This window comes from Acomys russatus, chromosome 19, assembly GCF_903995435.1.
Source record: "Acomys russatus chromosome 19, mAcoRus1.1, whole genome shotgun sequence".
NCBI lineage: Eukaryota > Metazoa > Chordata > Mammalia > Rodentia > Muridae > Acomys > Acomys russatus.
This window is the reverse complement of record NC_067155.1, coordinates 8,038,629-8,056,591: the sequence shown is the minus strand read 5'-3', so window position 1 is coordinate 8,056,591 and position 17,963 is coordinate 8,038,629. Positions and strand designations below refer to the sequence as shown.

General features: G+C 43.5%; 1 protein-coding gene across 1 annotated transcript in view; it reads right to left on the bottom strand.

Moving 5' to 3' along the window:
* The window catches only part of Nlrp5 (NLR family pyrin domain containing 5), a 42,163-nt gene extending 26,811 nt beyond the window's left edge, over positions 1 to 15,352 (bottom strand). Inside the window, exons 1-5 of the mRNA XM_051161847.1 lie at positions 15,337 to 15,352; positions 11,843 to 11,938; positions 11,535 to 11,582; positions 8,175 to 8,244; positions 1,188 to 2,765 (exon numbers count right to left, since the gene is read on the bottom strand). Coding sequence (XP_051017804.1) covers positions 1,188 to 2,765; positions 8,175 to 8,244; positions 11,535 to 11,582; positions 11,843 to 11,938; positions 15,337 to 15,352 — 1,808 coding nt within the window. The remainder of the gene's footprint in view (positions 1 to 1,187; positions 2,766 to 8,174; positions 8,245 to 11,534; positions 11,583 to 11,842; positions 11,939 to 15,336) is intronic.
* Between the last annotated feature and the right edge of the window lie 2,611 nt (positions 15,353 to 17,963).

Genomic DNA, 17,963 nt, shown 5'->3' with positions numbered 1-17,963 from the left:
AAAACTTCACAATCAAGAGGGAACAAACTCAGATAATGTGCACATTGTAGTTTAATATATATATTAATATACAATGTATATTCTATATATCATATGTGATATATGATATATTACATATGACACATTATATGTAATATATACCATATAATATATATGATATATGGTGATATATACTATACATAATATATAATAATATGTAACGATGATGTCTTCTGCCTGTGTGTGACTATGTGCACACAGATGTAGGTGCCTGCAGAGGCCAGAAGAGGGTGTTGGATCCCCTGGGACCTGGAGCTGTAGGCACTTGGGAGCCACCCCACCTGGGTGCTAGGAACCAAACTCAGGTCCCTTAGAAGAGTAGCACATGGTTATTATAATCTGAGCCCTCTGTCCTGCCTAGATACTTTTGTACATGAATCCGTTCACCATTATGACTATCAGACTTTGGAAATAACGGGCCCCAAGAGACTGCCAATCTCCCAGGAGTCTCATGCCGGGAGAAGGCTGGAGCCTGGTGCCAGCAAGAGCCGAACTTGCATCCCAGAAAGTGATTCTACAAAGAGCAGACCACGTTGCTGGAGAGACTGGAGGCCAGACGATATGTCAATGGTGGGCAGGGAGCACATGCCTCAACCAGGACTACTTAGATGTGCATGCCTCTGGTTCTACAGTGCTCTATTTTAACCTTATTTCGGGATCCAAAAGATGGACTATGGGGAGATGGATCAATAGAGGTCTACTAATCTTTTATCTCTGTCCCTCTTTCCAATGTGGCCACAAAGGACTAATATTTTCCAGCATTTTATCATTAATTTGGCTGTTCTAATCAGCTTATCAGTGGAACCTAGCTTGACACCTCCTTCCTTGTGAGTTCTAGGCTTGCTGGTATGTACTACAACATACCCAGTCTATGCAGTGCTTGCTGGGAACTAAACTCTGGGATTCATTCATGCTAGGCAAGCAATGGAAATATACATACCAGATGAGCTATGTCCCTAGTGTGGGGACTCAGCATTTTAAAAGGGCTTATCCATTAAAGATAAACCAGACGCAGGCCAGGTCTCACTAGCAAGTGAACCATCTGTTAGGAGCTATCTGGTACTCTGAATGTTTCTGAAAGTAGCATACAGAAGCATACAAAAATTACTAACCAGCTTGGGATAAAAAAAATATCACCCAATACTCACTTCTGGGGAACAACAGGGCACAGCTCGGAAGTCGTATCCACTGAGAAGAGGTCTTTGACATCCACCTGAATTGCCTTCAAGTTCTGACAATGCTGGAGACAGTAGGAAGATACCATCAAGTCTATCTTACGGTTAACAAGAAGCCACACTTCCTCGAAGCTGTTCAGAGCCAAGTGAACAAATTCCTCATCCTGAGACTCGAAGAGATAGTGGAAGGCATCCAGGACATCTGCTGGGCTGGTGGTGTCGACCTGATGTCCTAGCAGAGAGACCCAGTGTTGGAGCTTCTGCCTTACACCAGAGGACAGAGGACATCCGAGCAGAACCTCTAAGGTCCTCATGGTGCCCTTGTTCATGAGGCCAAATAAGAAACGCTTCATCCCAAGGAGACGAGTGTCATCAGCTTCCTTCAGCTGCATGATGGTCCCTCGGTTTCTGATGATGAAAAAGTACTCATTCCATTCCTCCAACCCTTCTAAGACATAATACAAGGCGGCGCAGAAGTCCTGAAGGCTGAGGTGGAAGAACATGTAACACTGCTCACTGCTGTGGCCAACTTGGTGGGGAAGGATGTTCATGTGAAAGAGAGCCGAGATCTCAGATGCCTTTAGGCCGTGGGCCTTCAGGTCGTCCTCGTAGAACACGGACCTCATGCTCCACACTCCCCCGGCTGCCATTCTGCACAAACCCATTAGGGTAAGTCGCTCTCCCTGACTGAGACAGCTCTGGAGAGGATCTCTTGGGGAGAGCTGGTGGAACACCAAGGTAGCATACAGACTGGTCAGAGTCTGGCAGGCTGGGGCACATCTGTTTCCTAGCGCCTCCTGTAGCTGCAAAGCGTCACAGACCAGTGAGCATATGGAGGGCACCTGGCATTGGTCAAATAGCGGGTTGTTATCTATCACAGAGTGTAGGATTTGCATTCTTCGATGGTCATCAAGGGTGTTCTCAACGACCAGCTGAGTCCTCCTTGTTGCAGACAGTCCTTCAACCAGTATGTAGAGGGGGGACACTGCCATTGACTTGAGATTTTCTAAGCCCGTGTCTCCGGTGGTGATGAGGAGGAAGGACTTGGGTAGGAGGGCCTTCATGAGGAGGCTGAACATCAGGACGCAGATGGGCTGCTCATCCTCCCAGTCTTCAGAGAGTCTCATGTCATCACGTAGGGGGACAGAGTTCAGATGGTCAAAATCGTCTATGACAAACAAGAGCCTTTCTGGTTGGGACATGATCTTTGTCACTGGGGCCTTGGAGTCTGGCCACTCCTTGGAAATTAACTGTGCCAAACTGCTCGTCTCTGTCCACTTTATTTCTCTAGTAGAGAGGAAGATGACACAGGACATGTCTTGGAGGAGTTTACCTTGTGCCCAGCCCAGCATGATACTTCTGGCCAAGGCTGACTTCCCAACTCCTGATCTTCCGTGAAGGATAACAGTGTGAGGACGGAAGACTGTCTGTTTGAAAGCGTCCAACAACACTTTCATCTCTGGGTCATCAGAGCGTACGTCCGCACTGGTGTCGAATTTAGATATCACATGGGCCTTGTAGTTTCGTAGGTCATCTCCACGGTATGAAGTCAGATAAGAAGACAGAATAAATTAAAAAAGTTTTTTTTTTTAAACAAAATCTAATTTCTCAGTGACACTAACAGGCATATCTACATAATGGGTATAATTAACAATAGCTTAGAACATCTCAAAACAGATGACAGGAATCTGAATGGACTTATAGTAAAGGAAATGATGGATGTTTAAGATAATCAATATACTGCCTTTAATTGATCACTACTATATATGCATTGTATCTCTATATATTCTACTGAACATGTAAAAAATATGTGCCCCCCCCTCCCTGGTTCTAAGTCAGAAAGCTATGTGCAAGGTTCTTGCTACTTCATTATCTGTTTTGATATAAGAGTCTCATAACAAACAATGACTTTGAACTTCTAGTCAGTCATCCTCCTGTCTATGTCCCAGCTGTCTGGATTACAGGTGCGCACCACCATGCCCAGTTTTATGTGGTGCTGGGGATTGAACCCCATGGCTTTATGCGTGCATGCTATAAAACACTTTATCAACTTAGTTATATCCATAGTTCAGTCTAGATTCTTCTGAGCAATATATTTCTCATGAGAAATTATATACACACACACACACACATGGGTAAACAGATGCACAAACATTAACATACATGTGTGCATGCATGTGACCACACACACACACACACACGAATTTGAACACATACAAAAACCCCAAACTAGTTTTATCTGTTACATCCGAACAAAAATTGCATTACAATTTCTATAAGACATAATTAGGCAAAAGCTTGCATTTGCAAGCTTTCTGTTGGGCGGATATTAATCTCACTATTGTGTAAATCTATTTTTGACTCCTATCAACCCTCTATGGCAGTTTGTTCATCAATGAAACGGGAGATATGGCACTGGCTGGTTGTGTGTGTCGACTGACGCAAGTTAGAGTCATCAGAGAGAAAGGGGCCTCAGTTGAGAAAACACCTCCATGAGATCCACCCGAAGGCATTTTTCTCAACTAGTGATTAATAGAGGAGAGCCCAGCCCATGGGCTCATCATCCCTGGGCTGGTGGTCCTGGGTTCTACAAGAAAGCAGGCTAGCAATCCAGGGCAAGTAAGCCAGTGAGCAGCACCCCTCCACGGCCTCTGCATCCGCTCCTGCCTCCAGGTTCCAGCCCTGTTTAAGTTCCTGTTCTGACTTCCTCCAATGATAAGACTATGATCTGGGAGCATAAGCCAAATAAATTCTTTCCTTCCCCAGCTTGCTTTTTGATCATGGCGTGTCTCATTGCAGCAACTGAAACCCTGACTAAGACAGATACTGATTGCCTTCCCAAGGTGGTTGCTCAGCAGTCGAGGTGACAATTACACCAATGCTCATCACAAGGCCTGGCCCATTAGTGAACGTCTCAGAAACGTCATCAGTATTATGGATTCCAGCTGGGTAGAGGTGACTCACACCTTTAATCCCAGCACTCGGGAGGCAGAGGCAGGCAGATCTTGGCAAGTTTGATGCCAGCCTGGTCTACAGAGCCAGTTCCAGGAGAGAAACCCTACCTCTTAAAATAGTAAGGATTCTAATTTAGAGAGGACCGGAAAGTATTAGTTTTCAATATGGATTAAATAAATGATGGTATAAGGCACAGCCTGCATTGAGGTCTAGAGAGCAGTGGTTCTCAGCCATACTAATGCTGCATCTCTTTAATACGGTGACCCACAACCATAAAATTATTTCGTTGCTACGTCATAACTGTAACTTTGCTACTCTTATGAATTGTAAACATCTGATCATCAGGAGATCCCCGCGAAAGGGTTGTTTGACCCCTCCCCCCAAAGGGGTCACAACATATAGGTTCATGACTCCCAAGCGCTGCCTCCCATTCATGCTGCTGAGGCAGGTGGGATGCAGCTCTGACACTCTTCTCTGAGCTGGTCAGATCCCCACTTCTACTGCTCGTACAATGTAAAATATCTCCCACAAGATCCCATCACTGCTTTTAATCAATGCCTCAGTGGACACCAGGTACTTAGAGCTGGATTTTTAACCGCTAACAAAGAGGCAAGAGCAAAAGAAAAATCCTACCAATGGGAGAACTGAGCGAGTGCAGTTTGCTCACGTGATACATTATGACATTTTTAGAGATTTAAGTATTTTATGTGTATGACTGTTTTGCATGTATGTACGTACACATGCATGTCTGATGTCTGAAAAGGTCAGACGAGGCATCAAATTGCTGGGAACTGGAGGCTCAGATAGCTGTAAGCTACTGTATGAGTGCGGGGGAATTGAACCCCAGACCGCTACAAGAGCAGCAAGTGCTCTTAACCATTGAGTCATCTCCCCAGCTCCAAAGTGAAATAGATTTAATTAATTTTTGGAGACAGGGTCTCACTATGTAGTCTTGACTGGCCTGAAACTTACAGAGCTCCACCTCCCTCTGCTTTCTGAGTGCTGGGAGGATTAAAGATATGTGCTACCCTGCCTGGACTCACTTGGAATATAATAAGGCAACACAAGGAATAAAAAATAATGTGACTCTTATTTCCAAGCAACTTTTGTTCTCATTTTTGAGACAGGATTTCTCTATATAGTGTTGGCTGTCTTGGAACTTGCTCTGTAGACCAAGCTGGCCTCGAACTCAGAGATCTTTCTGCCTCTGCTGCCAGCCTGAGTGATGGGACTAAAGGCTGAGCCACAATACAATGGAAATTTACTAATTAAGTAAGTGAAAGAGCAATCACTGTTGGGTGAAATCTGCCAGAATCAGAAATACAAATACTTCATATTTTCCCTTAGAGTGTATGAAAGCATATATGTGTGTGAGATAAGGTTGAAGGAAACCTTGAGAAGAGATCTTAAGTGCTGGAGAAAAAAAAAAAAAAAAAAAAAAAAAAAAAAAAAAAAAAGAACAACAATCTAAGTGACATGAGGCCAGAGGTGGGCTATTGGGATGGAGGATAGACTGGAAGAAGTACAGGAAAAAAATGACACAGTGGGTCTGGGGATGTGGTTCAGTTGATAGAGCACTTGCCTTAGCATGCATGAAACCCTGGCCTCAACATGTAGCACCGCAGAAACTGGACTAGGCCACATGCACACCTGTAATTCCTCCAGTCGAGAGGTGGAGGCAGGAGGATTAAGTGTTCACAAGATCATCCTCAACCAGGCCAGCCTGGAATACATGAGGCTCCCCCCCTCCCTGGGGACCTACAGGCAGTTAATGGCTGCTAGGAGAATGAGAATTTCTGCAGTGGGGTATCCTCTGGTAAGGCGCTCGCACTTTGGTAAATAACCTTTCACTCCAGCTCCCGAAAGCAGCAACCCACATCGGGTGACCAAAAATCAAAGCAGAAGGGGCATAAGTTGTATGAAAATATCTTGGCGAAACCAGCAAAGTAAAAAAAAAAAAATTACAAGGAAACCCATCACATCATATGCTAATTGAAAACCTGTAGCAAAATTTCTAAATTTGGTCAGGGCAGCTGACGATTCTTAGCTGAGTTTAGAACAAGTCAACTCCCGCTTGTGTGTCTCAGTTTGCTGTAATTATGGGTTATTTTGAACTTTTCATGAGTTGTGACCCGGCATAAATCGCCATTGAGCCTCAAGCCCTCGGGGAAGGTTCGGGTACACACACCAGTGACACCTGGACCTCGCCTCCCATCTAAGTGCCGAATAGACTGCTACCATCCAGCCTCCTCAGAGACTGGCCACAAATTAATATTTTCTTCACCTTGTTTACTTGTCTTTGCTGTTTCATCTTCTTCCTTATATAGAAAGGATTCTGTGAAAGGGAGAGGAAAAAAAAAAACCGATCCAACATGATTTTTGACTGTTGTGCAAAGCAGAGACACTGTCTCTACCACAGTTTCACCCCTCCCTGGGCTTAGGGAGTGCAAAGCAAGAGAGGGCAGCAAGAGAGCAAGACCAAGGGGATGGGGAGGGAAAGCTGTGAAATGCTGTCCTCTGGACAAACATGGAGTCATGCAGCTGAGGTCACCTGCACAAAATCAAGACAGACAATATTCCACCAGAGCTTGGATAAGGGCTCCTGAGGCAGTATCAGTATTTGGAGTCTCTTTACTGTAGGAACGTGTCCTCTGGTTGGTTGTCTATTTGTACATGTATGGCAGATCCCCATATATACATTCACTATATATGTGTATATATATATGTATATACACACACACACATATATATATACTCACATATACATGCTATATAGATGCTACACACACACACACACACACACACACACACACACACACGTGTGTGTGTGTGTTTATATTCCAGGAGGTGGAGTTTTGGTGTTTTTCTCAATCACTCCCAATGTTTAAAGATTCATTATTTTATTTTATGAATGTTTTGCCTGCATGGCTGTGTACCTTGTGCAGGCTGTGCCTGCTGAGGCCAGAAGACAGCAGATCCTTTGGAACTAGAGCTACACATGGTTGTCATCTGGCATGTGGGTGCTGAAAACTGAACCTGGGTCCTTCAGAAGAGTGGCCAGTGCTCTTACCTGATGAGCTATCTCTCTGGTCCCCAATCTTGTTTTCAGGGAGTCTTATGAAACCTAGATCTCGGGAATACGGCTAAACTGGGCTGGCCATCAAGGACCAGGGATCCTCCAGTCCCTGCGTCCTCAGTGCTGGGATTACAGGCACATACCCTTCCCACCTGCCCTAATAATATGGGCTCTGGGAATTGAACTCTGATCCTTGGGCAGCAAATAATTTGCTGACTGAGCAATGTAAGCCTCCAGAGTCAACCTTATTAATATCAGCTACACCCAAACACAGATCTATGCAATTTAATGCAATACACATCAAGAGACAAGTTGACCATCTTCCTCCAGGATATTGTCAAGGTGATTTAAAAACTTATGATAGAATCAATGAGACTGAGAATGGCCTCCAGACTTGCAGACAAATGTCATATATCCTGAACGAAACAATATTTAAGACGCTGGGGGTAGCAGTGTAAGGACAGACACATAGACCAGGCAACCAGGACCGAGAAACAAAAAATTAGCCTTCCATACCCCTATCTAGGCAAGTTAAAAGCATCGTTTGTGTGCATGTGTGAGTGACATGTGATAAGTTCAAGTATATGTGTGCATGCCGATATGGATGCCAGAGGTTAGCCTTACGTTTTGTTCCTCAGGAAATATCCACCTTAAAAAAAAAAAGAGGTTTATTTTCATTTTCTAATTACATGTCTGTGAGTGGGCATGTATGAGCAACTGTATTGGCAGAGGGCAGAGGTGTTGGAGCTCTTGGAACTGGAGTCACAGGTGATTGCTGAGCCCCCTGAGGTGGGGGCTGGTAACCAAACTCCAATTCTGTATGCACCTGCATAGGAATTCAGGGTTTAACTCTTCAGATGAAACTACACACCACGTTGTGGTTTGTTTATCTTTCTTTACATCCCCCTCCTGCCCGCAAACCTGGTGCCTGTTCCTCTTCTGGTTCTTGCTCACTTGGGGCTGGTTCAGCATCTTCTTCCAGATTACTCATTGAGCTTTCTGAGACAGAGAGGAAGAGAGAATGCTGTTACTAAAATCACAGTCTGCTTGGACCAGCTGGGGATGAGAACACCTCATATCCGAACTACAGAGGGGAATTTGAAAAAAAATTTTTTTTGAAAAAAAAAAAAAAAAGATTTTTTTTTTATGTCTATGTGCACATGCAGGTTTCCTTGGAGGCCAGAAGAGGACATTGGATTCTGTGGAATTGGAGTTACCGGAGGTTGTGAGTCACTTGAATGTGGGTATTTTGAGTGAGACTGCCAAGAGCAGCAGGTGCTATTAACCACTGAGCCATTTTCTTTTCTCCATCCCCAGCAGTGTTGGTTTGAATGAGAATGGTCGCCACAAACTCATATATTTGAATGCTTGCAGCACAGTTTGAGAAGGATTAGGAGGGTGTGGCCTTGTGGGAGGAGCTTTCGAAAGGCCACGCCAGGCACAGACACACTGCCTCCTCAGTGTGCCACTGAGTCAGGTAACTCTCAGCTATTGCTCCATGTGATGCACACCTAAGTGCCTCCATGCTTCCTGCCATGATGGCCATGGGCCAGTCTCCGATACTATAATCAAGTCCTCAATTAAACGCCATGATAAGTTGCCTTGGTCATAGTGCGTTATGTAGAACAGCCATAGAAGAGTAACAAGGCAACCACCTGTAATTTTCCAGACAGGGTCTCTCCTAAATCTGAAGATTGCCTGATCTAAGCTAAGAATGACCTTGAACTACTGCTCCTCCTGATACCAGGGCTGGGGCTTACAAGCATGAGCTGTCGCACTTGGCTCTTCACATGGGTTCTGGGGATTTGAACTCGGGTCCTCATGCTTGTCCACTGAATCCCCTCGCCCATCCGTAGAAACTGATGCTAAATGCTGTGTGTGAAGGGGCTTCACACAGTGCTACCACCTTCTGCTCACAATATTCATCTTTGTGCCCAAGAAGTTGGGTTATTTCTCTTTGTTATCACCTGAGTATGAAGCTTATTTCTTGTAAGAAGCAATTCTAGACTTTGCATCCCTTTAGTGTGGTCTAAGACTTTTTTTTACAGCCCTTTATACCACCATTTTGTTGTTTTTGAAATAGTCTCATCTAGCCAAGATGACTTTGAATTCCTGCATCTTCTTGCATCTAGTTTCTAAGTGCTGTGATTAGGGCATGTGCTATCACATCTGGATTATATATATATATATATATATATATATATATATATATATATATATATATATATATATATATATATATATATATATATATATATTTTTTTTTTTTTTTAGATTCAGACACATTTATCTTTTTTTCCCTAGAACATATTTGGTCGTTGACACATGGAGAATTTTAAGTATGTACTCATTGAAGGTTAAATAACAAATATCACCTCTCACACATCTTGGCTCATAAAACTTGGACAAGTTTTGTACCCTGAAAGATGCCCTATATTAGCTCTTGCCATGGGGACTCCATTTTCACTGAGTGGGTTTCAGGTCCAACCACAGGGCCTATGAAGGCATCCGAACATTGACAGACCTACAGACAGTCCTACATCAGCCTCGGGAAACAGCCAGTCTTTACACATTTCATTACCTTCATTTTCAAGCGGCATCAACGTGCCTTCCACATGGGGCTTCTGTATGCAAAAATGTAGCCATAGAACTAACACAAGCACCTGACAAGCAGGACTGCAACTGACCTCTAGAATCTTCTGCAAGCTAGGCAGGGACTCTACCACTCAGCAGCACTCAAGCCCCTCACTGGGGGAGTCTAGGCAGGCGCTCTACTTATGAACCGTGTCCCCAGACCCACTCTGTTGGATGTGCAACATAATACGTCACTGTTGAGCCACACCTCGCGCTGTTCACTGGTGGATTCTAAGCAAGTGGTTTACACCCGAGCCACATTGATAGCACCTTACTGATGAATTTTCAGCAAGTGTTCTGCTCCAGCCCTCCCCACCCCCTGCCACTTTGAGACAATATATAATTACCCAGGTGGGCTTTAAACTTGTAATCCTCCTGCCTCAGCCTCATTGGTTGGGGTTAAAGCCCAGGCATGAAATTGTTTATTCTGTTTTAAGCCTGTAGTTGGAAGAGAATTCACCTTCTAAAATAATTTTCTCATTCATATCCTAATCTAAGTTCAGTGATCAATATGCAAGAAATCATCAAATTGGAGATTTTTAGATCAGGACATTAAACTTTAGTTCTTCATTGAGTCCAGAGGGTGACCCCAGTGTTCTCAATAACCAAACTCTAGCCATTTTCTTTTCTTCTCTCTCTCTCTCTCTCTCTCTCTCTCTCTCTCTCTCTCTCTCTCTCTTCCCTCCCTCCCTCCCTCTCCCTTTCTCCTCCCTCTCATCACTCCCTCCATCCCTCTCTCTGTTTTTTTGAGACATGTCTCTCTGTGTAGCCTTGGCTGTCCTGGACTTGTTTTGTAGACCAGGCTGGCCTCGAACTCACAGCGATCCACCTGCCTCTCTCTGCCTCCCCGAGTGCTGGGATTACAGGTGTGTGCCACCACTGCGCCTGGTTGCTTCCAGACACTTTCAAAACATGATTCCACGAAACCTTTGCAACAGATCACACATTGTATCTCTAGGAGCCGTGTTTCTGAGGGATGGAACCCAAGGTTCAGGATAGGAATTCAACCAAAGCGGCAGAGGAAGGAGGACAACAAGTTAAGGGTACAGAATCCCACCAGGAGCAAATCAATTTATGACGCCAACCTGTCAGTCTCAACTAGTCTGCCTAGCAAGAGAAATTTCTACCCACTTCTTCTCTTAAATACTTCACAGATGGGACTATGTTCCTTTTTCTTCTTTTGGATTTTTTGAGACAGGGTTTCTATGTGTAGCCCTGGATGTCCTGGACTTGCTTTGTAGACCAGGCTAGCCTCGAACTCACGGAGATACTCTTGCCTCTGCCTACCAGAGTGTTGGGATTACAGGTGTACGCCACCATGTCCGGCTGGGACTATGCTAATTTCTACCCAATGAGGATGCAATGAATTTCATTTCTTGTGGTCCAGACTCATACATCAGAGGTGGACTCTATTAGAAAGAGTATTGGAACACTATTCAGCATTAAGACCTGGGATGGAGCCAGGAATAAGGGTGCACGCTTTTAATATAAGCACCCTGGGGGTAGAAGCAGGTGGATCGCTGTGAAATTGAGGGCAGCCTGGTCTAAAAAAAGGAGTTTTGGGACAGCCACAGCTACATAGAGAGACTATCTAAAAAAAAAAAAAAAAAAAAAAAAAACCACAACAACAAAGACAGGGTGGAGTTTTCCCCTACCTTTAGTCTTTTCCCCCAAGTCACATTTTTCATCGCATTCTTTGCTTCCTGAGAGAACATGAGGAGTTTTGTAGGTTTAAAACGTAAATGGTTCTGTCCTAGGTAATACTCAAGAAAGAGGGAGAGACTAGGCATTCCACTTGGGTTATGCCATTGGTGGCCTAATCCACTTCAACTTTCAGGAGCTCACGTTATCAAGTCTGACAATTTTTTCTTCAGCAATAGCTTAAACATCCTGAGTTATTTATTATCTAGCTCCATGAGAAACCACTTTAGTGTGCAGTTGTAGTAGAGGGAGGGTAACATGCCCTTCATCATAGAGCTCAGTCTTTGGTAGAAAAGTAGACTCTTTGGTAACACAGAGCGAGAAATACCTGTGGGATGCTGTGCATACTTCCTTCCTCCTATGGGAGATACTGAGCCAAGACCACTTTGCAGTGACTGTTCTCTCTAGATCTCACTCCAGTTACCTGTCTGTCACTAGAATATAGAATCTGGGACACTTCAGTTGCTGAATCCTCAGTTCCCCAAACAACATCCAGCATTGACTACAGTTCAATGCGATGTTCTCCGAATGCTTTTGGACTGATCACTATACTAAAAAAAAAAAAAAAAAAAAAAAAAAAAAAAAAAAGTAAATAGGTCCCCAGTAGTTACTAACAATACAGGACATAGTTTGCAGACATGTTCTGCTTGGTGCCTGTTAATAGCAAGTTATGGAAAGTCAGTAAAGGTAAAAGTAACTCATGCCAGCCATGATGGTGCACACTTTTAACCCTGGCACTTGGGATGCAGAGGCAGGCAGATCTCCATGAACTCAGGGCCAGTCTCTACATAGAGAGTTCCAGGCCAGTCAGGGGTACATACTGAGAGCCTGTCACAAAACAAAACAAAACAAAACAAAACAAAACAAAACAAAACAACCCCGCAAACCTTCAAGGATGTGAAAATACTTGCAAACTGAATCAAAGAACACATGAAAAAAGATCACTCATCAACACCATGGTCAGATGGTTTGATCCCAGAGATGCAGGGATGGTTCAACATGCAAAAAATCCATCAATATAATCCACCATATAAACAAACTCCACATGATTGTCTCATTAGATGCTGAAAAGCGTTTGACAAATCCAAACTCCCTTCATGATTAAAAGTCTTGGAGAGATAGATCAAGGATACAAGGGACACATCTAAACATAGCAAAGGGAATTTACAGCAAGCTAACATCAAATTAAATGGGGGAAACTCAAAACAAGTCCACTAAAACCAGGCTGTCTGCTCTCTCCATATTTATTCAATATAGTACCTGAAGTTTTAGTGAAGCAATAAGACAACTAAAGGAGATCAAGGATACAAAATTGGGAAGGAAGAAGTCAAAGTATCATTATTTGCAGATGGCATGATAGTATACATAAGTGACCTCAAAAATTCTACCAGAGAGCTTTTATAGTTGATAAATGCCTTCAACAAAGTGGCTGGATACAAGATTAACTAAAAAAAAAATTGCCAGCCCTCCTATGCAGAAATGACAAACAGGCTTAGACAGAAATCAGGGAAACGCCCTTTGCAATAGTCACACACACACACACACACACACACACACACACACACACACACACACACACAAAATCTTGGTGTACCTCTAACCAAGCAAGTGAATGGCCCTGTATGACAAGAACTTCAAGCCTTAAAATAAATGTGGAAGAAGAGACTTGATACCCTATGAGCATATACAGGGGGAGGAGGTCCCCCTCAGTCACAGACATAGGGGAGGGGAAAAAAGGGGGAAGCGGGAGAGAGGGAGGAGTGGGAGGATACAAGGGATGGGCTAACAACTGAGATGTAATTTGAATAAATTAATAAAAAAGGAAATAAAGCAAGCCAAGGATAAGCTTGAGATAAGCTTATTCAATTTACCCTGAAAAAAAAAGAAAAAAAAGAAAAAAAGAAATAGAAGAAGATACCAGAAGATGAAAAGGTCTCCCATGCTTATGGATTGGTAGGATTAATTCAGTAAAAATGGTCATTTTACTAAAACCAATCTGCAGATTCAATGTAATTGCCATCAAATTCCAACACAATTCTTTACACTTTCAAAGGACAATACTCAACTTCATATGGAAAAACAAAAACCCCAATTAGCTAAAAATAATCATGGACAATAAAAGAACTTTTGGAGGTATTAACCACACTGCTTTTAAGCTGTGACCACTGTCACATGGTATTGGCACAAAAATAGAAAAGGTTATCAGTGGGATCAAACCAAAGACCTAGGCGTAAATCCACACACCTACGAACACTTGGTTTTTGATAAAGAAGCCAGAAATACACAATGGGAAAAAAGAAAGCATCTTCAACAAATAGTCTAACTAGATGTCTGTATGTAGAAAAATGGAAATAGATCCATCTCTATCATCCTGCAGGTCTAAGTAGTCTTGGTTTTATGGTCAACATAAAGCCAGATACACCGAACCTGGTAGAAGAGAAATGGGAAGTATCTCCAAACACATTGGCACAGGAGACAACTTCCTGAACAGAACAAGAGTTCAGGCACTAAGATCAACAATAAATAAATGGCAAATGCTCATGAAACTGAAATGCTCCTGTATGGCAAAGGACACTGTCAAATAGGACAAACTGGCAGCCTATAAAATGGAAAAAGATTTTCACCAACTCCACATATTACAGAGGGCTAATTTCAAAAAATATAAAAAAGAACTTCAGAAACTAGACACCAACAAACCAAATAATCCAATTAAAGATGTGGCATAGATGTAAACAGGCTTCTCAACAGAGGAATCTTAAACGGCCAAGAAGTAATTAAAGAAACATTTACCTGGGAATAGGGCTTCCTCAAGACCCAGCTATTCCACTCCTTGGAATATACCCAGAAGATGCTCCAGCACACAACAAGAAACTTTGCTCAACCATGTTCATAGCAGCCTTATTCATAATAGCCAGATCATGGAAACAGCCTAAGTGTCCCTCAGTAGAAGAGTGGATAAAGAAACTGTGGTACATATACACTATGGAATACTACTCAGCTATTAAAAACAAGGAATTCCCGAAATTTGTGGATAAATGGATTGAGCTAGAAATGATCATAATGAGTGAGTTAACCCAGAAGCAGAAAGAATCAAATGGTATATACTCACTTATATCTGCATACTAGCCCAAGGGGCATGTCCCACAAAAGCCTTCACTTACCAGGAAACTGGGACAGAGGGGAAGGCATCCTATTGGGACTCTAAATGAGAGACGCATGAGAGAATAGCAAAATAAAAGGATCCAGAGGGTCCTAGAAATCTACAAGTAGAACAATATGATAGGCAGATTTGGGCCCAGGGGTCCCGCTCAAACTAAGGCACCAGCCAAGGACAATACAGGAGGTAAACTTTAAACCCCTTCCCAGATCTAGCCAATGGTCAGAATATTCTCCACAGTTGAGTGGAGAGTGTGATACGACTTTCTCACGTACTCTGGTGCCTCACATTTGACCATGTCCCCTGGAGGGGGAGACCTGGTGGCACTCAGAGGAAGGACAGCAAGTAGCCAAGAAGAGACTTGATACCCTATGAGAATATATAGGGGGACATAATCCCCCTCAGGAACAGTCATAGGGGAGGGGAATAATGGGAAAATGGGGGGGGGAGGAATGGGAGGATACAAGGGCTGGGATAAACATTGAGATGTAACAAGAATAAATTAATAAAAGAAAAAAAAGAAAAAAAAGAAAGAAAAAAAAAAAAAGAAACATTTACCATTTTTAGCCACCAGGGAAATGCAAATCAAAATGACTGACCTTCCGTTTTATACATGTTAGAATGACTAAGATAAAAAACATGAGTGACAGATCAAGCTGGAGAGGGCATAGAACAAGGTAGGAGTGCAAGTTTGTACAGACAAGTTTGGAAATCAATCCGGTTGCTTATCAGAAAACTGGGAATAGATTTTCCTCAAGACCCAGCAATACCACTCCTGGGCACACACCCAAAGGATGCACCATCTACCGTAAGGACACTTACTCAACTATGCTTATAATGTAACGCCTTTATTTGTAATAGCCAGAAGCAGGAAACAACCTAAATGTCACTGAACGAAACAACGAATAAAGAAAACATGGTACACTTACCCAATGAGGTATTATTGTTCAGCTATTAAAAAATAACATCATGAAAGTTGTAGGCAAATGAATGGAACTAGAAAAAAAATATCCCGCGTAAGGTAACCCATACCCAGAAAGATAAACATGGTGTGTGATTACTTAGCAGTGGTTATCAGTATTAAATTAAGGGATAATCATGTGACGATTCACAGACCCAGAGAGGCTAAGTAGCAAGGAAGGCTCAAGGGGGGGGGGGGACACCCATGAATCTCCCTGGGATGGGGAAATAGAATAACTATCATGGGGGTAATGGGGAAGGTGGGGAAAAGATGGATAAGGAGGGAGAGAAGAGTAGGGAGAGGGTTCTGGGAGAGACAATTGGAATTGGGGGTCATTTTGGGGACAGGTAAAAAACTTAGTACCATAGAAACTTCCAGGAATCTTCAGGGCAACTCTATAGCTAAGACTCCTAACAACGGGGGATAGAGTGCCTGAACTGGCCATTTCCTGTAACCAGGCAAGACTTCCAGTGAAGGGATTGGAACACCAACCCCAAAACCTTCCACCTACAATTTGTCCTGCTTACAAGATGTGCTATACGGTGACACAGAAATTGAGTGACTGGCTAATCAGTGACTGGTCCAGCTTGAGAACCATGCCACTAGAGGGAGCCCATGTCTGACACTGCCTGGAAGGCCAGGACCTAGAGGCTGGATAAGCCAGAGACCTAGGATAGAACCAAATATGACTGGCATGAAAGTCAGTGATTCCTAATGATATTCTGCTATACTCAATAAATAGGATCCTAGGCATACTGCCAGAGACGGGTTTCATCCAGTAACTGATGGGGCGGGCAGATGCAGCAGAGACCCATGGCCAAACATGAGGCAGAGCTTGGGGAACCCTGCAGAAGTAGGAGAAGAAGGATTGTAGGGGCCAGAGATATCAAGGATACCAGGAGAACATGAGCCACAAGAATCAACTGAGCAGGGCTCATGTGGGCTCACAGAGACTGAAGAGGCAACCACAGACCCTGCATGGGTCTGGGATAGGTCCTCTGCGTACATGCTGTGGTTGTTGAGCTTGGAGTGTTTGTGGACCTCCAAAGAGTGGGAATGGTGATTGTCTCTGACTCCTTTGCTTGCTTTTGGGACCCTTCTCCCCACGTCACCCGCCCTTAATATGAGGGAGGTGCTCAGTCTTATGGCAACTTGATATGCCATGTTTGGTTAGTATCCCTGGGAAGTCTTCCCTTTGCTGAAGAGAAATGGAGGGACGAGTAGGTCAGGGGCTGGGGGTAAGGGGAGGGACTGAGAAGAGAGAAGGGAGGGGAAACTGCAGCAGGGATGTGATATGAGAGAGAGAGAGAGAGAGAGAGAGAGAGAGAGAGAGAGAGAGAGAGAGAGAGAGAGAGAGAGAGAAAACCTAGAGGCTAGCAAAATGGCTCAGCCGGTAATGATGCTAGCTGCCAAAGCCGAACAACTCAAGTTCGATCTATGGGACTAAGATGGTAGAATAAGGGAACTGACTCCTGAAAGTTACCCTCAGACTTCTAGAGGCATGCACAGGTAAAAGTAAACGACCTAACTGGGCTGGAGAGATGGCTCAGAGGTTAAGAGCCCTGGCTGCTCTTCCTGAGGTCCTGAGTTCAATTCCCAGCAACCACATGGTGGCTTACAGCCATCTATAATGAGATCTGGTGCCCTCTTCTGTTCTGTGGGTGTATATGCAGGCATAGCACTATATACATAATAAAAAAGAAATAAATCTTAAAAAAAGAGAGAGAAAAGTAAACTACCTAAAAATTACCTAAAGTAGATAAGAAAACTTCAGTAGGACCAGCAACATGGCTCAGAGGGTAAAGGCATTTTGTCATAGAAGCCTGGTGACCTGAGTTTCAGCTTTGGAACCCATGTCAAAGGGTAGGACGACAGAAATCTACACCACAAGGTTATTCTGATGTGTGTACATGCAATGTGACGTGGCCATATACGTAGGAAAAAAATTTCAAGCTGAAATCAAGAGACAGGCTAAGGTTATGATTAGAAATTCCTCCACAGAAGTCACACAGATGGACAACAAACCTGTGCAAGTCCTGGTATATCACCAGGCACCACACGACAAATTTGGTTCTTCATCATTGAGTGCTAGCTCAGTATGTTTTGCCACTTCCTCTCATGGCTTCTCAATGCCACCTCTGATGACAGAACAATTTAGCAATCATAGGAAGCAGTATACCTAGTAATGTTAATAAGACCCAGGAGTAACTCTTAATTGAAACATCCTCTTTCGTTATCATCTGATACCTATAAAAGCCAGCATGC